Source organism: Galleria mellonella, unplaced genomic scaffold (genome assembly GCF_026898425.1).
Source record: "Galleria mellonella isolate WM207_F2 unplaced genomic scaffold, CSIRO_AGI_GalMel_v1 utg93, whole genome shotgun sequence".
Taxonomy (NCBI): Eukaryota; Metazoa; Arthropoda; class Insecta; order Lepidoptera; family Pyralidae; genus Galleria; species Galleria mellonella.
In genome coordinates, this window is record NW_026442176.1 from 1,825,724 (window position 1) to 1,851,160 (window position 25,437).

At 32.4% G+C, this 25,437-nt stretch overlaps 1 protein-coding gene across 2 annotated transcripts; it reads left to right on the forward strand.

Annotated features, from left to right (window-relative positions):
- Window positions 1-294: 294 nt before the first annotated feature.
- On the forward strand, window positions 295-13,000 carry LOC113516936 (uncharacterized). Of its 2 annotated transcripts, none has more exons than XM_026901442.3 (3): window positions 295-498; window positions 8,435-8,708; window positions 11,281-13,000. In XM_026901442.3, exon 3 carries the CDS (start codon window positions 11,287-11,289, stop codon window positions 11,782-11,784), a length of 498 nt encoding a protein of 165 aa, XP_026757243.1. In that variant the 5' UTR covers window positions 295-498; window positions 8,435-8,708; window positions 11,281-11,286; the 3' UTR covers window positions 11,785-13,000. The 2 variants fall into 2 exon arrangements, with proteins under 2 accessions (XP_026757243.1, XP_052758584.1); XM_052902624.1 differs by lacking the exon at window positions 295-498 and adding an exon at window positions 1,250-1,265.
- Window positions 13,001-25,437: the final 12,437 nt, after the last annotated feature.

Sequence of the window (25,437 nt, forward strand, 5' to 3'; positions counted from 1 at the left end):
TAAATTCAATAATTTCCCTCTTATAAATATAAGAATAAAAACTAATAAAATAATTGATTATTGAATTCTATTTTCAACGCCAATATTTATTTAAAATTAAAAAAAAATGGTATTTCTTTATCTGTGCTTGGTACACAGATAAAGAAAGGAATCGAAATAATAAGGGAACTGGCATTGTTACAAACTGATTAGGTGCGTGCTTATCTTTCTTTCTTAGAATGACACCTTTATCTGCCTCACTACCGAAGTATTATTACAACAGATCTATATATTGATTGCTACTTATAGTTCTTTATTTAATGCTCTTTATATTACTTTTATATCGACATTATCAATTGTACGATTAAAATTTTGTTTATAAGTCGTTAAAATTAACAAGAAGATTTTGCTACACAAAAACTGTTAATGTAGTTTCAATAGTGAAAACAAAAAACAGTTATTTTGATATAAAAGCCGAATTGCAATTTGACTTTGATGCAATTTCTATGTGACCAATCTGTAAGTATATCTTTTTAAATAAAAAAAAAAAGAATTTTCTAAATCGGTTAATAAATAGTGGAGTTCTAAGATAATATAAAAATACAATTGAATTCAGACCGCCTTCCTATTTAAAGTCGGTTAAAAAACTCCCTTTTAGATGAGTAAATCACGCTAGTCCGTAATTAAAGTACAGTCAGCATCAAAAATCGACGAATATATTAACATTTTTAATTATGACTCTATATAATATTCTTCCAATTTTGGCTCTAACCTTGTTAAGCTTGTGTACGTGACAATGTTTACGGCTTTTAGAAATCTATAACCATCCGTCGACTTTTGATACTGACTGTTCAATCAACTCGATAACTTTCCTCTTATATTATTATCGCTTGACAGGCGAGTTAGCAACCCTCTTATATGAATAAGAATAAAAGCTAATGAAATGTTTGATCGTTAATTAATATTAATTAATTAATATTACATAATTTAACTTCGTTAGGTACGTTTCATTATCGTACACATGAGAAAAGCAAGCGAGCGGATGTTATCGTCTCGTTCTAGCTCATGTAAGCGGTAACGAAAACGTACCTACTGATGAATTTATTTGTTATAGGTAATTCTAGGAAAACCAATTAGAGACAACTAAATAATATAAAAATATATAATATATAATCCCTTAAAAGGGACAATAAATATGTAAATATAGTTATGTTTTATATTATCTAAGTATTTAGATGTAAATGACTTATTTCTGAAATCATAGGAAACAGAACTAGACATAGTAGGTAAGTCTTGGCGGATGTTTATGTTTACACTAAGTATATATAAACGAAGAAACCTGATGTATGGCCTCGTAATAAATAAAATTCTTAAGAATATAATTACAATTAATTATACATACATAAAATAAACTGATGTTTTTTCCGTAAACCCCGAGCGGTACATAAAAACTTGGCACAGTTTCTTCAAGTGTCCGACCGAATCAAAATGTGTACGAAACCTCTACCAACCTACTAGTTAATATCATAATAAAAGCAATACGGATATCCCCAGACCATTCTTGATCTTATGAGTAGATATACCAAGGGACAGCCCAAGTATCCATTTATGTCGTCCTGTGACCCAGTGGACAAACCCGACTGTAACGCATGACTCACTTGCTACAAACAATTTTATTTCCCGGAACTGTTAACAATAATTATGAATAAATAGCTGTATGTAGGTATTTTATAGTGATGCCTATGCCACAACCTAATCAAATAAAAGAATAAACTTTTTACCAATACTAATTGAATAAAATTAGGCCTGCATTACTTCAAACAGAAAACGTTTGTGTGAAATCTGTGCAACCAATTCATTGAATTTAACAATAAGTTTTACATAATATCTATTGATATCAATATTTTGAATGAAAACATGTTATAAATAGTTGTAAAAAAACTATTAATATCTATGTCTATATATATGTATAAAAGGAATTATGTGAATTTACTATCTTTGTACTTTCCTACAATTTTCGTTAAAAATGAACATAAGGTTTGAAGCTTCTAAATGGTTGCATAAATTTGTTTTCCAGTTTTGTACTGCCCTTGTGGCAGTACCAACTCTTAAAATACACTCTATATTTAACTGACATTCGGTATATAAAATCAAATTATGATTGAGTAAGAAAAATATAATTAATAATTTCTTAGAAGAATTAATAAATTCTTAGAAGTCGAATTTTAATTTAGTCGAAATTTTAATAAATTTATGAGACAAAGAGAAAAGTATTTAAAAAAAATATTATTGTTTTTGCTAAAAACAGTTTAATTAGCAATTAAACAACAATAAAATAAAAAAAGAGAAATTAAAACGCAACTACCCCAGGAGGGTACCGGCACTGCCGGAGAATCCGTCCCTGAGTGCAACTCAGGCAGTCCCATCGTATCTGGGGGGGACAAATTTCTCATCGACGGCGATGCGTTATGCCACGGGTCACGTCATGTCTCCCCTGTTTCCCCAAATGGCAAAAAGAGGGCAAAGGAATGCCAAATTGCAACGATGAATGTTTGTGGAGGTATGGATAGTAAAATAGACGAAGTATGTGAGATGATGAGTGAAAGAAGAATTGATGTATTAGGAGTAAGTGAAACAAAAAAGAAAGGCTGCTCTATTACTACTTATGACCGATATACTGGGTACTGGTCTGGAGTTAATGACTCTGAAAGAAGCAGCCAAGGAGTGGGAGTTATTTTGTCAGAGAGAATGAATGCATCTGTTAAAGAATTTGAATTTGTAAGTCCTAGACTCCTCGGGATACGACTGAAAGTTGGTTTGACCCGTATTTTTCTCCTTTGCGCTTATGCCCCGGATATGTCTAAGCCACCAAAGGTCAGAGAGGATTTCTGGGATAGTGTAAGAGAGATTATGACTAAATGTAAGGAAAATGAAAGAATTATTTTGATAGGTGATTTTAATGGCTGGGTGGGAATCCGTCGCGATGGATATGAAAGGAATTTAGGAATGTTTGGAGATAAAAGAGTGAATGAAAATGGTGAAAGTTTATTAGAAGTATGCCTGGAGAGAAATCTGGTGGTGACTAATACTTTGTTTAGTCACAAACTGATTCATATGTATACATGGCAAAGGCAAACTGAGAGAAGTATGATTGATTTTGTAATTGTGGATGAACGATTGAGAGCGAAAGTGAAGGATACAAGAGTCTATCGTGGTACGAATGTCGGAACCGATCACTTTTTGGTGATATCGAGAATAGGTGGCTTATTCAATAAATGGCGACATCGTCCACGTGTTCGTATGTCAGAAATAGAAAGAGTAAGAGTAGAGAGACTGACAGAAGAACAGGTTCGAAATCAGTATCAAGAAAGATTGAATGAAAGATTTAGAGAGCTACTGAAGAAAGATAACTATGAGATAGAAGAATTTTGGAAGGAATTTAAATGCGGAATCTTTGATATAGCTACTCAAGTTTGTGGTGTAAGTAAGAGGAAGGATGTTAAGATGAGAATGAATGTATGGTGGGATGGCGAAGTGAAAGAAATGGTGGCTCTAAAGAAAAAGGCATGGATGGATTTGTTAGCTACCAGAGCTAATAAGAGAATGCAAGGTAATGTAAGTGACATTGAAAAAATTGCAAAAGAGAAGTATGATGTAATGAAAAAGAAAGTTAAAGAATTAGTAAGCAAAAAGAAAGAGGAATGTAAGGATGAGTATGAAAGGAAATTCTCTAGAAATTTTCGAGCTAATCAAAAGCTTTTCTGGCATTTAGTTCGAACAGCTAGAGGTAAAAAGAGAGATCCGAAAATGGGCGTGATAAGGGATATGGATGGTAATGTTATCACGGAACAAAAGGAAGTCTTAGATCATTGGAAGAGATATTTTGAAAGTTTATTTGAACGTGGAAGTGAAAGAAAGAATGTTGAAAATGAAATAATGGACGAAGAAGTTGACAGTGAAAGTGATATAAGTATGGATGAAGTAATGAATGCAATGAAGATTATGAAATTTGGTAAAGCAGCGGGATTCGATAGAATATCTGCCGAAATGCTTAAAGAAGGTGGAGAAATCATTGTAGACCTGCTGTGTCTGCTGTTCAATAAATGTTGGCGGTCCGGTTGTGTTCCAGGTGACTGGAGCAAAGCTGTTATTGTGCCACTATATAAAGGCAGCGGGTCACAGCAGGAGTGCAAAAATTTCCGCGGAATAAGCCTTCTTAGTGTTGTAGGCAAATTGTATGCTAGGATTTTGATTAAAAGAGTGATGAATGAGACGGAAAGTAAAATTTGGGATGTGCAAGCAGGGTTTCGAAAGGGTATGGGATGTACGGATCAAGTCTTTTCCTTAAGGTGCATAACAGAGAAAACCTTAGCTCAACATCAGAAGGTTTTCTGCGCCTTCATTGACCTTGAAAAGGCTTATGATAGAGTGGAGAGGAATGAACTGTGGTCAACACTGGCAATGTATGGGGTGAGCAGCCATTTGATATGGGCATTCAAATCTTTATATAAGGATTCAAATGCCTGTGTCAGAATAAATGGAGTCTATACAGACTGGTTTGGCATTGAACGCGGTGTTAGACAGGGCTGTGTAGCGTCTCCTTGGCTGTTCAACCTATTTATGGACAGTTGCTTGACCGATTTGAAAGGATCTAATTGTGGATTCAGGATGAATGAGTCTCTGTTTAAGACTCTTTTATACGCCGACGACCAAGTACTTTTTGCATCGTCGGAGTATGAATTACAACAAATGGTGACTATAATGAATGAAGCGTATGCAAGAAAAGGTATGAAAATAAATGCGAAGAAGACGAAGGTAATGGTTTTTGAGAGGAATGAAAGTTTAACGGCATGCCAGATTATGATAGGAGATGAAAAAGTAGAGCAAGTGAGTGAGTTTCTATATTTAGGTTCTTTGTTTACGAGGGATGGGAAGTGTGACAGAGATATTGAGAGGAGAGTAAAAGCGGGAAACAGTGTTAACGGTGCACTGCTCTCGATTATGTCAAGTAAAAATGTATCGAGCAAAGCTCGCCTTGCTATAATTCAAGGAGTACTGACACCAACACTCATGTATGGAAGCGAATCGTGGGTATGGCAGAAGAAGCATGAAAGTAAGATAAATGCTGTACAGATGAGAGCTTTGAGAAGTATGTGTGGTATTACTTTAAAAGATAGAGTAAGAAACAGTGTGGTTAGAGAGAAGTGTGGACTGAAAGACGATGTAGTGACAAAAATTGAAAAAGGAATGTTGCGTTGGTTTGGTCATTTGGAGAGGATGGATGAAAGAAGAATTACGAAAGAGATTTATCGAGCAAGAATGAATGGAGATGTCGGTAGGGGCCGCCCTAGACGGACGTATGTCGACCAAATAGGCGACGTGCTGAAGAAGGGCCAAATTAAAAGTACCCGTAACCGACGAGCGTGTATGACAAGATTGATGAATGTGGAAGAAGCGAAAGAGGTTTGTTTGAATCGAAGCATTTGGCGTTCCATTGTTTCTGCCTACCCTAATGGGAGACAGGCGTGACAGATATGTATGTATGTATGTAAAATAAAAAAAGTTTGTACGTGTCAATAATTGTACTTAAAAATATTTATATCAGTAACGTAATTTGTCTTTAGGTACGAGTGGGTATGTATTTACTACTAGTTTTTTTTTTATGGGTGAAAATGGAATGGTAACCCCGCCTGCGCTAACGGGATACGCTGGCGGAGCACCAGTGAAGGGTGATTAATGAGAATGAAAACAGGCCAGTTAGCTCATCATGATGAATTCATCAAGAATTAACCATGATAGTTTCCAGGGGGAACCGCGAGGAGGTCGACCTGGTTGGGTGTATTGCTAGCAATGGAATTCTTAGTCTCCATTACTAACAATCCCTTTCCCCCCTTTACTACTAGTTTACAACTGTGTATTAATTATCGTTTGTGGGACAGGAATATATTGATTAACCGGAATGGAAACTAGCGTATACCCTTCGCCATCATAAATAGAATATTTTCTAAACGTACCTACAACTGATTTCATAACAATTAGTTGAGCCGTTAACTACTAAAAGATTACAAACAAAAAGTATTTTCATCTATACTTATAAATAAAATTGGAGTGTCTGTTTGTAATATTGAAATAATCGTTTTTACTACATGTATATGAATATATATATACGGTACATACACCAAAATAAATTTTTTTACAATTTTTATCTGTCTGTCTGTCTATTTGTTCCGGCTAATCTCTGAAATGGCTGGACCGAATTTGACGGGACTTTTATTGGCAGGTAACTGATGTAATAAGGAGTAACTTAGGCTACGTTTATTTTAGAAAAATCTTTTATTTAAAAACTAATAAAGTAATGTTGCAATGTCCAAGTATTATCCAGAACCGCGTGCAGCTCACAATGAAATTAAGTGGGTATCATAATAAAAAAAAAACTAAAAAATGATGAATCGACTGTTAGGCAGAACGAAGTTCGCCGGGTCAGCTAGTTTTCAATATAAATTTGTTAATATTAACTGTAAGATTCTCAAAAATACATGAATATATCTCCAAAAAATTTTTACCGAATTTTGTGTATTCAGTAGATTTCATTTTTCAAGTCTTATAAATGTTATGACCTCAAATATGACATAACTTTTCTTTGTCAATCCAGAAATTTGAAATTCTTTGACTGACCCCTTAATTGTGATGACTGACTAACAAAACGATGTGTCACCATCACCATTGCTTTTCATACCCAAGATATGGTTAAACAAAGCAGGTACTTATTAATATTACTTGTAATATATTTTTACACTAGTGTTAAACGAAGATAAATCGAAATAAAACTTTAACTTCGTGGTCAATATATTAGTAAATAATATATTTAATAAAATGTCAAAAATAATTTTATTTAGAACTAGTTATAATAAAATCTTTTATATTAATTATACTCAGATATTTGCTCGTAATAATAATATTATTAAATTAATATACAATAGTAAAATAAACAATTACAATTGTAATTTAAAATTAGATATTACAGAAAATCTAAAACGAAACTTATATCGAATAAATAACGTCTAAAATAAATTAATGAAAAATGTACAATGTATCTAATTGTATAACATACGTACTCCTCTTATGAGATTCAACGAACTTTTTTATTTATCATTCATTATTATATATACAGGCTGAAATCATTAATCAAAAATTTTAAAATCATTAGTCTCTTTAAGGGGTCTACCAGAGAAATTGAACATTACCCAAAAAAAAATTATATCTACACGAGTCAAAAAACAAAAAAATATCTTTCATACTATTTGATAATTAAGGGAATTTTTTCTATATTATTCAACCTTCTTTTAACAATTCTGTAATTTGACGTACCTGCAGTCCCTAATAGAAGGTATACTTTTAAGCGGCGGTTCTTCAATTTGATGGCTTTCGTGGGGTAAACTGTAATACTTATCTTTGCTAAATGAGGCCTCCGAGTTATTCTAGGTATTCTTGAATGTGCAATCAGAAAATTTAAAAATCTCACTGTACACTAAATATTCTTCTTTGTGTTCTAGGAACTATTGGTTTGAAAGAAATATTAGGCTATTATAATATTAGCCATGTTGGCAACGCAGACTGGTGTAGCGTTATGAAATGTGCTTTGTTCTCTTATTGTTTACCTCTTACGATATTCTGGGAAGGAAGAAAAGTGGTGGCCTCGTATATAACCACTCCCTTCCAAGTTCTCTTCTGGTTCTTTTATTTCACTGCACACTAAATACTAATTATAATAGTTATTGAGATATTTGTCAGTCACTCACGCTGTAACAGCTGATTCGGATTTGAATGAAATTTGTTACATGGATAGACCTTATCCTGAATTAACACGTGGTATACTTTTTAGTCTCATGCAGGCAATGCCTAGTTTAGTAAATTACTTTAGATAATGTAGTCTTAAAATAACTGCATTATCAAGATGTATGAAAAATTTATATTGGTTAAATTTTCATTCATAACAGTGACATATTTATTCTTTGAATTTTTGATAATAAAGACACCTAATTTGAAAGAAGCAAATAGGTATATTTCTGTTAATTAGCCATAAAATTTGAAAACTTACCTACTTGTCTACTACTCCACACATGATAGACAACGCTATATTTAGACAAAATAGTACAAGCACAAAGTACAAGTAACGAGTAGGTAGGTAATCGTATAGATCTTAGAAATTATATATTTGCATATTTTAACTTATTCTGTATATTGTATGGTAAATAATGTATGTGTATCTGTGACGATGATAAATGATATCTACATTGTTGCTCATTATGATTATTAAATGTATCTTAATTCGCATTAACCCAAATTGCAGAGTTAGCATGTTGGTGTATCTGTGGTAAACACAAACGTAGATTGTATTGGTGACGTATGTAATTTGCTTGCTTTGTGGATATAGATAACCAGATTTCCTTTTCAGTCATAAGCATTCGAGTTGAACAAAGGAAGGATCTAGATAATTAGTTGTGGACAAAAATAGACGTCGCAGTCGGGCCCTGGGCCAGGTGACGTCAGTGCGCCAGGGCCGGCGGCGGGGCAAGACGGGCCCCGCGCCAGTGCCGCGCGCGCCGTCAGCCCGGCCGCACGCTATCGAGTCTCTGCACTCTGCCAGCCACCAGCCGCCTCCGCGCGCGCCACCTGGCCGCCTCCACCACCCCCTCCCGTCTACGCGATCCTCGATCATACAACGAAACGTAAGTAACTAACTCTACATATTACAATATTAGACGTACATACAAGTATATGATACCTACTATACAACTGCAACTATGCACCGCATAAGCAACCGATGCAGATTTCACCTCCATCCGCCGCGTCGCTTTACTGCATGGAGACTCTCGCGTACGTAAATTATAGACATAATACGTGTAGAAATTTTGTTATATCCATTTTATTTTTAACAACTAAGCCCTAGGTTCCTTATGTCGAGGCAACCTTGGCGCATCGTGTAATGCAGCGGGGACCTTGCAAGTCACGCGTCGGAGTAACCTCGGCTCACGGCGTACTCGTGTCGCTACTACGATTTCTCTCGTGTCGGTCTCAAATGAGTTTACATCCGCGCAGTCGCCGTCCATTGCTTGCTAGTACCTATTCATTGATCCTTCTCATTTTCATCTGAGCAGTATTAAACATGCAATGAACACGGAACCGTTATTTTCGAGCGTGTAGTGAGATTAATTTAGTACGATTTTATGTTGATAGACGCGTTATGGAACGATCACAAACAGCTGACCGCTGACGACTGTGTACTTTTTGACAGATAAAAAAAATATGACGCGGTCACTCAAGGACGGTCGATCACTATCAAGTAGTATTTCCCGTTTCCATTTCTACAGTATACCAAACAAATATCGTTAAGTCAAATGACTTTAGTAATTGAAATGATTGTATCAGAAATTAAATATTTCTAAACCAAATCACAAATGACACTCGTTCTCATCTACGACAATGGCGCTTGCCCATTAAATATGTAATAATACTGTTTACAGTTATGGTATTCATTGTACACACGAGGGCTCATTTTCGACTATTATTAGTACCATTAAGAAAATTGGTCCTGTGTAGACTATTTTTCTATCATATACACTGTAACCACTCTCAGGGTCGTTTTTATTAGAACCCGAGGCGAAGTATACACCTTACCAGTTACACATCACACAATAGTTCGTCGCCCGGTCATAAGTACAGCTGAGCAACACATATTTATGAGAAAATGCACATAGTGACGTGAACACTGTACCTGTAAATATTTAATGTAACACACAACAATAGCTACACCGTATTCTTATTTTAAATATAGGTATAGAGGCGTAAATGCAACGTTGATCTGTTACTAAGAAAATTCGTGTTTACTGTCGAAATGAGATACGAATATTCAGTGCAAAGGGGCCCCTGTGTTCCGAGTTATCATAATGTGTAAAGCCATGTTTTATCGGCCAGCCGCTATCAGTATCGCAGTACGCGGTAGAAACTCGAACAGTTATATACACGTGGACGTGGTGAACTAAGTACCAACCTCTTATACTTATCAACAATAAAAATCGAAAGTTTTACTGTGAACCAATTTCATTATTACGCCAAACTTGTCTGTTTCTGCTATTAAAAAAGTATATAACCTACTACACTGGATTGAGATATTTTAATATAAAGAATAGTTATGCACTATGCTAGGAAATATATGTGTATACTATGTTAGAAATTCACTCGTATCCACAAGTAAATATTCTAACAATTAATTACACGTAAATTATTCAACTATGTAGTATTTTCTCTATTTGTACGAATTACTATACATTTCAGTTTTATTAATTAACATGTCTACCGAGACGTGATTCTATGCCATTGGAAAGATAACTTTATCTATATGAGAATTATTACATGAAATGTTTTTCTATTAAGAGATATAAATTAATAAAATTGAGCCCATTACCACTACAGTGATTAAAAACTAATTTGACTATCGCACTTAGGAAACTAATTACTACATATATAATTATCAAATTAACATGCCTAAAATATTAGTATGTCAAAGAAAAATTATGTATAATAATAAATATAAAAACGATTCAATATACATATGGTTCAGACATAAGTATTTTACTCGTATTTACATAGATATAAAATTGAAACGTATATATAAACACAAACTGAACAACACTGAGGCTAACCTCTAGAACGTCTCTAGACATGTTTTTTTCACCTCGAGTTGGCATTGATCGTGGTCCACAAAACCGGTAGATTGCGGTTACCCTTCGCCAAACAGTCAAAACTACACACTGAATTTACAATATACCTACTCATAAACACCTCATTAGACAATAATCAATGAATACCACTTAGTTCAATGAATTATGACACATTAATGAGCTACTTTCTGTAAAGTGGGTCATCATGATTTGGTATATTCTTTTACAAATACATAAAATATATGTAATTGAATTTTTTTAAACTTTGTAAATCTTCAAACAGAACAGACTTCAAGCATAATATCTCGTAAAGATTTTTAAACATCATTCATACGGTATTCGTGGAAAATCTGATATCTAATAATAATAATAAAGAATCTTCTTTAAGATATGTATTACTAGCTGTATTCCACGGCTTCGCTTACATCCTTATACTAAGTTAGGATATAACCTAACCGTGTACCAAATTACATTCAATCAGTAGTTTTTGCGTGAAAGAAAAACAAATATTCATCCATCCATAGTTACAAACTTAGTATTAGGATTATATAATTTCAAAATTCATAATTATACTTTTCAGATCGCAATGGTTAGAAAATACGAAAGAATGAGTGGACGACAATCTTGGAATGAAGAAGATATGGCCAAGGCCGTACAAGCTGTAGTGTCAGGTAAGATGGGCTACAAACTAGCAGCTAGAACTTTCCACATACCACGATCAACCCTACAAAGAAGGGCCAGTAAAATAAGATACCAGCAACCAGATGACCCTAAAACATTGATGGGTCATTACCGAAGAGTGTTTACGGATAGTCAAGAAAAAGATTTAGTGGGATACATAAAAAGCATGGAGAAACACTTCATGGGCGTTTCTCGTAGAGATATTAGAGAGCTGGCTTTTCAATATGCTGAAGACAACCATTTGAATCATCCTTTCGACGTTAACAGCAGAATGGCTGGCGAAGATTGGGTTAGGAATTTCCTGAAGAGAAACCCAGAGCTACTTCACAAATCTGAAAGGGAATTTGAGTTAGAACCGGTAAATTTCGATCAATTTTACCACTTTATGTGTCAGCATTCATGATAACTGTTTGTAGACTTTCGCTACATAATCGTGGACACATAATTCAGCTGGAAAAGATTTACCCGTATGACTGAACGAATATAACTCCAACCTATGTACTTATTTACTTTATTATTTTCACATATATCCCAAAAATTGCACCATTGTATTAATTAATTAAGTAATTTTAGGAATTTATTCATACAGATAATGTCTTGATCTCATTCCAAGCAAATATCCAATATGAAAATAAATGTTTATTCGCCGATATAATATTATGTACATGGGTTGGAAGGAAAAAATAGTGGACATAGAAATGAAAATTTAATTATCTTAAAAGTTATAATAAATCTTTAAACGAGCACAGCTCTAAATATTGCGTAATCAAAATAATTCTTACATTTTTTTATCGTATTTAATTCGTTTAGGTTTTAAACAATAAGAATGAGTACTTACATAAATTATGTTAAACCATATTTATAGTTTAAATAATGCTAAATTAAGGGCTGTGATAACAGAGAAAGGTGTATTTTTATGAAACATATCATACTAATTGAAATGTTTATTGTATCTATTACTGAAAAGTGAGAATGACAATGGGGAAGTCTATATAATGTTACCGGATGGCTATTAGAAGATATTTAAAATTTTCCCTATCGAATAAACACTGCAATGATTAATTAAAGCGATGGACAAAGATAATGTAATGCAATTTGCATATAGGTATGACTTTGCAATGACTTCCCCTATTAGAGAACATGAAAAACTACTTAGCACAAATACCTAGTTACAATATATATTCGTATCATCATCCCCAATGAAGTGATTAAAATTATTATGTCGAGTCATTGGAATTATATAAGGGGAGTGTTAAATACAAAAATATAAAAATTATGTCTATCCCATTCACCTATAAGTATAGTTGGCGATTTATTTGAATCTAAAATGTTCCTGCTATTAACATTATTGAAGCTTGGAATTATAAGTAAAATATAAACAAAGGTATGCAGGACTAATTGATTAGTAGATAAATTGGTATAATGTTATTTATAGATTAATATAAGTATATATAATATTAGTACAAGAAAAAAGAAGACCTTAACAGAACTTAGCAACCTTGACAAATAATAGCAATGACATACTTGGTTAATGCACAACCAATTTCTGTTGTACTTTATCTAAATAGAATAATTGTAGCGTACCATAGCTAACATGAGATCGCTAGCAGTAAAAAAATTAGAGTAAATTTAAAAAAGTCGAAGCAAAACAAGATAGAGTTATTTTACTAAATTTAATAAAATTTTTGAAATTTTTCGGTGATTGACAAACAAGAAAAATATTTACAATGAAGCTTGAAAACTCCAGTTTTAGATTTTTATAGTGAAAAAATTTTTTCGGTTTCCATTTTTTTTTTTTTGGGCATTTTTTTTCGAGCTACTCAATGGTCTCTTAGCGTGTTTATTCAGCTTCATCGCTTTGGATGGCTCAATTACGACCATTTGTTTCCGAGATATCGAACTTTGAATGCAAAAGCATCCGTTCCCTTAATTTTTGCGAGGAGTGTAGTAATTTTTTTTTTTTTTAATCAATGGCTCATTATTTACGTCCAACCAGCTCTTCTCTCTCAAGGCTGGTACTTGATACAAAACTAAAATATATAAAAAGCATTCCAATATTAAACCAGTCACTTCTAAAAATTTTGGATAGATATGATTATATATATTAAAAAAAAAACTTCTAATCTGACATATTTAGTAAGGGGCCATCTAAAAAGTAATATCTAAACTAGCTCCAGAAATGGTAAAATTGAACAAAAATCTAAGTCGATTTGAAAATTTTCTCTATTTTGAAGTTAATTAACATTATGAAATATACAGACTACATTTTTATTTCTCTACCTTCGTTTGAATTTTATGTTAATTCTATATATCTAATAAGAATGATGCAGTATGTAGAACTAGATAAAAAAAAATGTGCCCCTTTTGACGTAATGCAAGTACGGCCCTGGAAGAAACCTACGCTGACCAAAAAATTTTTTAAATAATGCGACCCGATATATAATAATATTATGTAATTACCTAATAGGTAACTAATATTTATATAATTGTAAGTTCTGGACCAAGTGATCCCGTAACACATTATAAATAAAAAATGATAATTTTCAGTCGCCACAAAGTGATAGGATTTGTAAACTGTAATAAGGGAAATTATTTAACAGTGTTGAACGAATAGATGCTTTTTCCTACATCTACGATAAATATTGTTCAAATGTCGATTTTGTAACCTTTATGTTTTAAAGAGTATCATTCGTCATTAGTACTATTTTAAGAGAATATTCTATCACTGATAATTTGATTACAATTATTTTGTTTAATACCGCTACTTTACACTTGGTCCAGATTGTTTTAAAGCTGTGCTTAGCACAAGATGGGAATGGACTGAGATTGATGACGTCAGACACTTGCGTCACGCAATCTAAGCATGTGATAAGGTGATCGGTGATATTAGTGGGGAAAGGTCTGTTTAAGTGTTTATAATATTTATAAATTGGTCTATTAGGAAATTTTATAACTGGTCAATGAAGCAGATAATGTCTATTTTAAAATACGAATAGAACGTATTAGACCTAAAATATTTTGTTACCTGATTTATGTTTGATCTCTATTAAGTTAGTAGGTACATAGCAAAATATTAACTATTTATATTTAGTTTCGAGAACATTATAAAATTGTTGGTAATTAAAAGTTTAATATATTTAAAACAGAAAAAAAAAACTTATGCCAAACTATGTTATTATTCTGAGATTTATTTTCTTCCTTACTAATGGACATTATTTGTCTATCTACTATCATTCAAGACAGCGTTTATCTTGAATAACAAAAAGTACTTTGAAATATCTGTAACATTAAGTATTTATCACGTCAAACATTCATAAGTGACATACAGATATTCACGGTTGTCGATTAGTAAGGAGGATGATTTACCTAATTTCTAAGTACTTAAATTAAGCCTTATTGTGTCCAATAAACAAATTTAATAATTTTAAATCTTTTTTTATTTCTCCTTGATTATGCAGTATTAATAATGATGAAACTGCATGACAAGTTAATATGTCGAAGATTCATACGCACGACGACCCAAATAAGAGGCTAAGCGCGGAAAATAGAGTCCAATTTACATTACATTTAATATCTTGATCATTCTGTTCATGACTGTAAGAGTTCCCTCTATGGCATATTTCCGACATTGTATCCAATGTAAAATATGTACAATAAAAATTTTACATTACAATACAAATTAGTTCACGATCTACCTGATGGAAAATGTTAACTCTCACCTATATACGTACATAAACGGATGTCAAAGGTTATTGCTATTAGCTACATAACTCATGCAGCTATTTCGGTACATATCCTATGTAATGCCACTTTTGAGACCTAAGGTTTTTTAATAAGTAACAATGGAAAGGTAACTTATCTGCATTATCCGTGTGCGTTGGTGATAACAGGTGAGAACAAGTTAGTTGACTTATCGTGTAATTTGAACAAGAATTAACTACGATGATTTTTAGGGGAAACAGTGTAGAGGTTGACCTGATGGTTTATTGCTAACAATGGGCCTTTTAAACTCCATTACTAACAATTCCTTTCTCTCTAGAACTAAGATATTGAACATACATCTTAGTAATTTCACTGCCATGTCCTACCTTTCGAATCAAAATAATGTCATGTAAGCATAATTGTTCGACAGCAGAAACAAAAGTGCGACAGAAAGACCTAAAGAAATGACTTAATTACAAAGTCTTCCTCTAGTAAAAACTATTGACTGGCTATACAACAAAAAAAAAAATAAAAAATAATATATATATATATATATATATATATATATATATATATATATATATATATATATATATATACTTAATCAAAATTATAAAGTGGAGTAATCAAAGGCATTGTCAACTTTTACTGTACTGGTGAATGTATTTAATAGACACTTGGTCCACATTTCGCCGACCTTATCTTTGTTTCAAAATACATTTTTTAATGGTACCTACAACAAAAAGTCGGTTGGAAAGTTAACCTGATATTTCACAACCCTATCTAATTCAACAATTGAGATCTGGGTTCCAAAAAACCCCTTTAGCAACCACGGAACTCTCTCACTGTTTCTGTACTACATTTATTAACAAAAAAAGCAAATATGTTTATTTTTATTTTTTTAATTCTCCTTATTCCTGAAGTGTTTTTCCGTGAAGAGCACAATGATGTGGTACGCGCCGCAGTATCAGACAGCCCAAAAAGTCCCCGATATAAAACAGTATCTATGAACAAAAAAATCTTTTACTGTATTAAATATTTCAAATCTACAATGCTAGAACCTGACTTTAGGGGATTTAATTTAATTAAGCATGTTTTAGAAAACAGCGCCATCTAGTGTTAATATTAGAACTAAAACAAATCAACAATATTAATATCTCCACACATTGCGTAAACCTAATTAAACCTTTTGTAATGTACAAATACAAATATATAAATAATCAATTCATTAATACGATAATGGCGCTCTTGACACGCTGAATAGATCCAAGTCATTGTCAGCTTCATTTTCTAGTTGCGATTCTTGTATTACGGCCGTATTCCATCCATTTTATTTTACCCGTATTCATCTACTTTCATTCTTTTTTTTTACATACCCTTCTCTGCTTTCATCCCAACCTACTTATACCAAAAAATCTAACAAAAGTTACAAAAGTCAGTAAAATTTACTCACACGAAGCATAACATGAGTGTCATCGCATGAGAGATGCTGTTGCCCATAAAGAATAAATCTGGGACACTCATGTCCGTCATTCTTGTCATATTTTTAGACTTATAATAAGACAAATAGCAATATTAAGAATCACGGTCGAACCTGAGGGCCTACCATGAAATATTTACCGAAATTTCGGGGACGAACGAAATAAAAATTTGATGTTTAAATTACATAATACATGCCGTTTAGAATTATTAAAAATACCAAAATATCGTTCCTCTGGACTATTAGGATAGGATTTATGATGAACGAAACGTTAAGCTCCATTTACTGGGTCGATTAAGGTACGAACAAAACACGATATTGAGCCCCAAAATTCGAAATTTCATTTCATGGTAGGCCCCCTGGTCGAAGCGTCGAGATAACACAGGTAAATTATCATAGATTACCTTGATGATCACGTTAATTCCCGTCTCTTAACCATGAAATACCTTTTTATAGTATTTTTTACATACACTGTTATATCGATAAAAAAAGACATAAAAAGATTAACTTTACGAGTATTCTTCTTATATCTTAGTAAATACAAAATTTGCCAATTATTACAGAAATAGGTAATTAAAGACAATTAGGTACTATCAAGTGTTATTGAAAAAGAAGTAGTAATCCTACTAATAGAAAGACTACGCATTTTAGTTAAAAATATAAAAAAAAAAAATTATATATATCTGATATGTCATCATATCACCCATTAACTGTCCACTTTTAAACAGAGGCGTCCCCCCTAGAAAAATCCCCCATTTTTCCAGAAGTTGTTACACTTGGCAAGCGAGTTGGCAACCGCAATTACGCTTTGCTGATGTTTTAAGAGAGATGCTGCTGCTCATTTTTTTTATACAACTTAGAATAGCAAACAAGCTGACGGCCCACCTGATGGAAAGTGGTAACCGGCGCCTATAGACATGAACAGTACCATGGACGTAACAGAGTATATTGTTACGCCCATGGTACCTCCCATGCGTTGCCATTCCTGAGGACTCAGATGTTATTCCTCTGTACCCTGTAAATTCACGCCATATCCTACCCTTCAAACCGAAACACAGCCATGCAAACACAACTGCTATACGGTTGAAACACGAATGGTACAGAGGTACCTAAGCAATCGACTTTTGTACAAAAGTAGATTGCTTGGTAAAAATTATAAAATTACTCGACCAATAAAATCCCTTAGTCGCCTCCTACGATACCCACGTGAAAGGAAGGGTAGCTCATTCTATGCCGGAACTACACAGCACTGTTACATATCTTTATATATATAATCTGTTATATACTTAACGACTAATCCAAATAAAATAAATTAATGTCCAAATAGGATAAATATTACGATTGTATCATATGCTTATTTTCGAATGAGTATGAACTTGTTCGCTTAATAATTCAAGAAGCTTCAATTACCATCTGATTCCCATCCACTTCAGGTTTCAACTATTTTCACTGCTGTTTTAGCATCATAATTTATTTATATATTCAAAAACACAATGTGTGTGTTTATAATTATGTACACTGTAGAGTTTATTTTATACTTAAGTAAAAATAAACCCTACAAGTAAATAAAACAGGAAAAATAGTTACTGTACAATTCAGGGACCTAACAGAATATAAATAAGAATTTATGCTTAGGTCTCGAGACGTAAACCTTGCTATAATTCATAAATAAACACTTATTGGATAACACGTATTATATTGATTCTTTGATTCAGGGACTCTTTTCTTAAAAAACTAAACATATGATGGAGCGTTAAAAAAAAACTAAAAACCAGAGACAACACATAAAAAACTATTACACAAACCGAGGATCGGTTGTAAACATCCGAAAATCTTTCCATTGCAAGTACAAAGTACAGTCACGGAAACTTTACTGTGGGTGTATGTTGTATGCATAACACAATACATACATATTTATGTGTGTTTATGGATTTGTTCTTTCGGAAGCCAATTTACGATCTGAAGACGGCGACGCGTGGAAAACGAAAATAGCGTTAGGTTCTTAGAAAAATATCCTTTCAACTTCACCATTAGACGGAGTACTGAACGTGAAAAATAAAGATCTTTATTGCTGTAGAGAATACGAGGGAACTCGCTGCTCCTTCCTTTCACATTTTGTCAAAGTGTTTCAATGTGTTGAGAAATATTTTCAACGGCATTCTTACTTGATATTATATTGTATGTAGATAGTATGTTCTATATCTGATAAAAAAAATATTAAACCACATAATATATGAGAATATAAATGTATATAAATATAATAAGATATTACTTGTAATAATAAATATGCTTAGGTCTGTTAACCCTAATGGAAAATTAGGGAAATTTTCAACCATTAATCGTTATTGATAACGCAATAGGTACATGGTATATATATATTTTATTAATATTTCAATAACTAAATTCGCATAAATATTCATAATAATATTTAGAAGTGGCTCTACATAACAGAACTTATTAGAAAAATCAGTCAAGTGCACCCTCATTAAACGAAATTGTAGATATTTTCAAGAGAACTAAAATTAGAAGTAACCAAGTTTTATAAACTCGTATTAAAAAGAAATTCTGTGTATAGAGTAAATAAGGCAAATAAGTTAGCCTATTATCTATCTTAGAATTCTTAACGTCCTGGAATTTCATATATATTAGTATATAAATACATATATTATTAATATTCTGTAATTTTTTGTATTTATTTCTATCTATCCGACTGTCTCACCGTACTACCGTGCCCTCACCATCATGAACTTGAAATGTGCGTTACAATGAAACGATATCTCGCATGTATACTATTTTATACTTTAATAGTGTCCCAAATCCATCGCCCAAGTTGAAAGCCCCGAGCAAAGAAAAACAAATACCCACCCGGCGTCTTAAAGCAATTCTTTATGCTATTTAGGGTGGAAACTTTGGGTGCCGCTTGCTTCGAATTTTTTATTACAAGTCCCAGATTATCTTATGTATAAACTGTTAAAATTTTCATATAGCCAAAAATTGCAATCTAATTCTTAAGCAATATTTCAAATTCGAAATAGTTTGGAACAGTTACCTTTAGTCTGTATTAGTCAATACTAGTAGTGACTATCTACAATCAGGTTGAGTCTTATTTCTCAATAAAAGTACATATAGAAATAAAATATTTTTATTCAAGTGAACTTAATTACAGGCATTTTTGAGTAGTTAGTTTTCTTATGATTCTATCGCACGTCTCCGTATTATTATTTATTTTATTATCTACATTAATATCATGTGTAGTATTTATTATTTATAATTATTTTTAAAGCAATCACGTTGACTAGCCTCCTTATAATGGAACTATTGTCCTCATGTTACCTCTCATTTGAATAGTTTTGTGTGAAAACGAATCAACCGAATGAACAACAATTTAGATATCAAAGAAAACCCCTTTACGCCCTTATACATTGGCTTGCCCTAGATAAGGTGTTATACTTTAATATAATTATATTACCCAATACCTAACTTCACTGCTAAATCTCAATTTAAACATACCTATTTTACTTACTCATGGGAGCTATCATGGGCGAAACAGTATTACTCTGTTATGTCCATGGCGTTGTTCATTTTTATAGACAACAGTTCCCATTTTCCAATAGATAAGCCGTCATCTTGTTTGCCATTCTAAGTGGCATAAAAAATACTCAAGAATTCAAGTCTCTTTTTATCTATACCAAATATACAAATATAATATTTATACTTATAAAAATAAGGATGTTGGACGTTTATCACAGCTACTATCCAAGTAGGTGTGTATATTTATATTATTACCCCTCAATGCTTTCTATGAGTGAGTGAACAAACTGTTTCGCATTTCAAATTGTGAGAAAGTATAACTTGAGCCTTCTTTACAAGTTGCCAAGGCTCCCACAGGACTCGTGGAAGGCGCCCCTTGTTCAGTGAGCCGTATGCCTTGAAAAGTAAGGATGAAGGGAGAATACATAAGTTTCAAATATCTCTTTACCTATATTATACCTATTCTCTCATAGCACTAGCCATGTTTTTTATGTACGGTAGAGTAATACATGATATAAATCTTATTTATTGCATTAGGTGTGGTTATAACTTTGGGTCAATAAAAAATATCAAAAACAAAAAGACAGCAGTTTACCGTTTTTGGCTTCATCGCCCTATTTACATAGATATACCTACTATAAAAATATCAAAATTAAGTTTTGGCGATAACGAATAGCGCGACGAATTGTTAAGTATATTTTTTTGTAATGAATTGCAATACTTTACACGAGGAACAACATAATTGTCACCGTAACAAATTTCATTAATATCTATCTAGTGGTCTTTTTATGATGCATGCATATAATTTATGTACACTTTTATTATAAAAATCTAAAAATATTCTATACTAAAATCGACTAGTCTTATATGTGTATTGATTCCTCAATGCCTTCTAGTTTCCTCTCTCGATATTGTACTTAATAATTACGGGCCAATCCAATTATATCGACGTTTCCCTCAAAGGAGCCGAGAGCTGGAAGGCACTGTATACTTCCGCCTCGCTGCCGCTCTAGGACGATCGAGAGGTCTACAAGCTCCGAGCTAACAAGAACCGCAACTTTTTATTTATGTTACACTTTATAGCGGCGCTGCAACCTCAAATATAAAGCGCCTCAAATGTGAAGCGAGACCTTTCGCTCTGCATCAAAGGCAACGAAATAGATTTTGTAAATAGAACGTTGATGCGAACCGTTAGTTTAGTGGAAAGCTCTTCAAAGCACATACAAATATTAACTCCCGTACAACGAATGTTGGGAAATGTTTCGCAAAACATTTCAAAATAAAGAAAGTACAAATCAAACCAATTTGATTGCAACTTAAATAATAGTGTAAGTGCGCGTGTAACATGCGTGCAGTATATAAAATGTAACATTATTTTATTTGTTTTCACATAATGGTAGCTTTGTGCATTTATATTCAATTTAATTTTAAAATGATTTTCTATGCAAAATAGTAATAATGAAATAAAACACAGATTACAACTTTGCGTTGCACAGAGCCTCTTAAGCCCATTTTTTCCTCCAAATGTAAATGTATTCAGAACAAATATATACCTGCAAGCATTGTATGAACATTCAGTAAATGTATATTTACTTACACGACTATCTTTTTATTTGTACGACCCGCATCTCTGTAAATATAGCATAGACGCATTTAATTTAGCCCAATGTAACAGTTTTTACGGAGCGTGGTCGCACCCTCATTAAAACAGGTTTAGAGTAGTCGAGTGTGATGCATTCGCAAACGTGGAGTATGACAGTCTATAATGAGATTCTATAGATACGCTAGTTCTTATATTAAAAACATTTATATTAACAAATTTACAATTATATTCTAATGTTTAAATAAGAAGTTCAATACAATACTTACAAGAGAGTACTTGACAGAATATCTGCGTTACAACTTTATCAAATAGATACTTAATTACTAGAAGATAAATTAATATTACAAATAAATAGAAATAAAAATATAACAACAAATATTTTCTATCTCTACCTAAATTTCAAATATTTTATATAAAATAAAATAATATTTATTTTATACTAGCCGTATACCGTGGTTTTGCCCACGTGAATCAGTATAAGTATCCTATTTTCTAAATTAGGACATAACCTAACTTAATTTATTGGATTTTATATATATATATATATATATATATATATATATATATATATATATATATATATATATATATATAAATGATTTTTTTTATAAACTATGGTATTTATATAACAAAACCATTTTATAATTCACAATGTTAGTTTTACATTAAATAGATTTTAATTAAATCTATTTAATTAAAATCTGTTTAATTTTTTCCTGTGATGCATGCAATCAACGATCAACGAACATAATTTTTATACCATTGACTACTAACCTCCCTTATTCTAAATAAACTATAAGTATAATGTACTACAAACCTATTTTCACTGTTTCAGTATTTTATTACTGTCTTGCATATTGAGAAATCAGTACAAAAGAAAAAGACAAAAACATTTTAATAGTTTTATGGGTTTATAAGCAGCTTAATATTTTATGTATACTTCCCATCAGGTGGGCCGTCAGCTTGTTTGCCATTCTAAGTTCTATAAAATAAAATAAAAATATATACGTATATATATGTTTTTGTATTTGTTACCAATACATTATCACCCATTAAGACCAATAGCACAAGCGATGATACTATTCTATTGTCGTCTCATAAAAAAAAATCATCACTGTTTACAAATATGAAATCCAATATTGAATTTAATACGCAACTCTGTTCCATTGTTGAGATACAAGAAGGAGCCGAATCGAATGATTTTGTTACCGCCCGTCAAACGGATCCCCCTTTAATGTATGTTTGATGTATCCGACGAAAATAAAATTATATTCATAACGTGCTTTGCTTTTTATCACTACACAATTTTACAAATATTAAAATTGGACGTAAAGAATACATTTTGATATCTATTGTATATTAGGTATAAAGAAGAAAGATTTGACTGCTTGTAATAAATACACTCTAGTCTAAAATCTAGTTAACCAATGTTGAAAATTCTTTCACATATAGAAAGCTAAATTATCAGTGAATAACATATATTAATTTCTATGCTCTATATATTCTAAGTTTTTAATTATTTTCGAAAATTCTATCTACCAGTGCAGAGACGGATCGGATCCCTAGTCTATTATAATACGTTGATACGGATTTGATTGCGGAACACAGCTAAATCAGCATTTTCAGGACTGCAGCTGTCGCCGACAAGTGTAATATTGCATATTACTTTCTTGGGAATAGTTTATCTAAAGGTTAAAAGACCAAACTTCTCATAACTCAAACCAAAAAAACACCCTGAGGTTAATAGATAAAATCTACAATATGGTAGACAACAAGACAGTGGGAAACATAAAAGATCCCAATGGACAGAAGTATGTAAAAAGTAATGCGACCCCATATGCATAATTTAGATAAAAAAAAAACTTTCTAAAAACGCACTTTGGATATTATTCAAATTTTCTGGGACTGCATAAAACTGGGGAAGTGCTTTTTACATAATCCGTTTTGTTAAAAACGCTACTGAAAACGACCGTGTGTAGGTGTCTAATGAAAATAAACTCATTTATAAAACATTACGGTTCATCTAAGTACACGTGATATTAGTCGCCATTGTTGTGAATATCAATTATTTTTATTCTATTTTATATACAGCCACTTTTTACTAATATAATAAATAAAATTGTAACTTAATATTTGTACACAGAAGATATTTAAGAAAAATTGATATGAAGGATCTTAATAAGAGCAATAAAACTCCGATTATTAGAATTTTTATCCATCTGTCTATATGTATGTTTGTTCCGACATCACGTAAAAACAACTGCACTAAATTGAATGCTTTGACAGTCGAAGACCCCACGGGAAAACAAGGAATGTCACTTTTTGTGCAATTAACCTTTAAATACCATCTGTTAGCTTTTTAGTGCATCTTTCCAATACAATAATCATTAAAACTAAAACAGTTCAATATAAACCACTTTTATTCCTCGCTTTAAATACTTATTTACCTACTGGCAGTGTCCACGAAGTTGCCCATGTGATCAGAATGAAAAGTAGCATTTGTACTCTGCGATGCCAGATTTCATGATTGAGAGAATCATTGTAACGCCAAGAGGTAACAAACAAACCCACTTTCATATATATATTATTAGTAAAGTCTAATAATTTCAGTGCACATCTCATATTTCAAGAATATTTTTTTATGAATGATAATGGATTAGTAACTCCATTTGCTTTCTCAGTATAGCATAAATCGAGTACCAGTGAAGGATAATAATTGAGAAAGAATCCAAGTTAAATGGCAAATCTTGATTATTACACCCAGAAATAACCACGACAATTTCCAAGGGCTGTCAGTCCCCTTTTTTAACAATCCCTTCCTCCCAGATTGAACTATTTTCCATCATTTACTATGTAAATTGGCTGTGTAGATACACAGGATGTGCCTGGAAAAGGGATTGTTAGTAATGGGGTTTTACAGCCCCAAAACTAATAGTACACTCTGTCAGGTCGTCCTACACGGGATTCACCCTGGAAACCATTATATTTAATTGAATTCGTTACAATGGGCTAACTGATCTGCTTTCATTCTCACTTATTATTCCTTATTCGTACTCCGCTAATATATACCGATACTGCAAGGGAAGTTACCATTCCATTTTCATACATTAAAAAAAAGGTAATTTACTACTACTTACCATCAAATTAAACATACATAACAAACTTTTTTCTATAATACTTTTTGAAAATGAAAGTAAAAAAAAAGTGCTAAAAGTAGGTATTTGAAAGAAATTGAATGAGAGAGTTTATTGGGACAAGTCCCGAGTGTCAACGCAGATGCGGCATCATATTCCAATATATCAGAGTGCCGGAGCGCCGTGGTCGCATACATTATCGATGCGGGATTACCACACCTGCTTTGTAACGAGCGTAGTAATCTTTAGATGAAATGATTTCATTAATGTGTTGGCCAATTTACAATTTCGATAATGTAATACCCATATGCAAATGTGATTGTGCTACTTTTGGATCCAATGATTTATTGAAGTTAATAACGTTATATTTAAATTATCATTTTACGTCTTAGAACATGTGGGATTGTTTTATATCTTTATATATTAAAAGTATATTATGTACAATCAGGTTCATAAATAAAAAAAGACCTAGGTTTATCTTACAATCGAATGTCATCTAGATTTGTGTCACGTGACAGTAATCACGTTATTTAACAGTTAAGACTTTATCATATTGCAAAAACTGGTACATAAATCTATGCAACATCTAGAACTAACGACATAAAA

Bases quoted from the DNA above. Each gene is read 5' to 3' on its own strand.
- LOC113516936 (XM_026901442.3), top strand. From the start codon at position 11,287: ATGGTTAGAAAATACGAAAGAATGAGTGGACGACAATCTTGGAATGAA.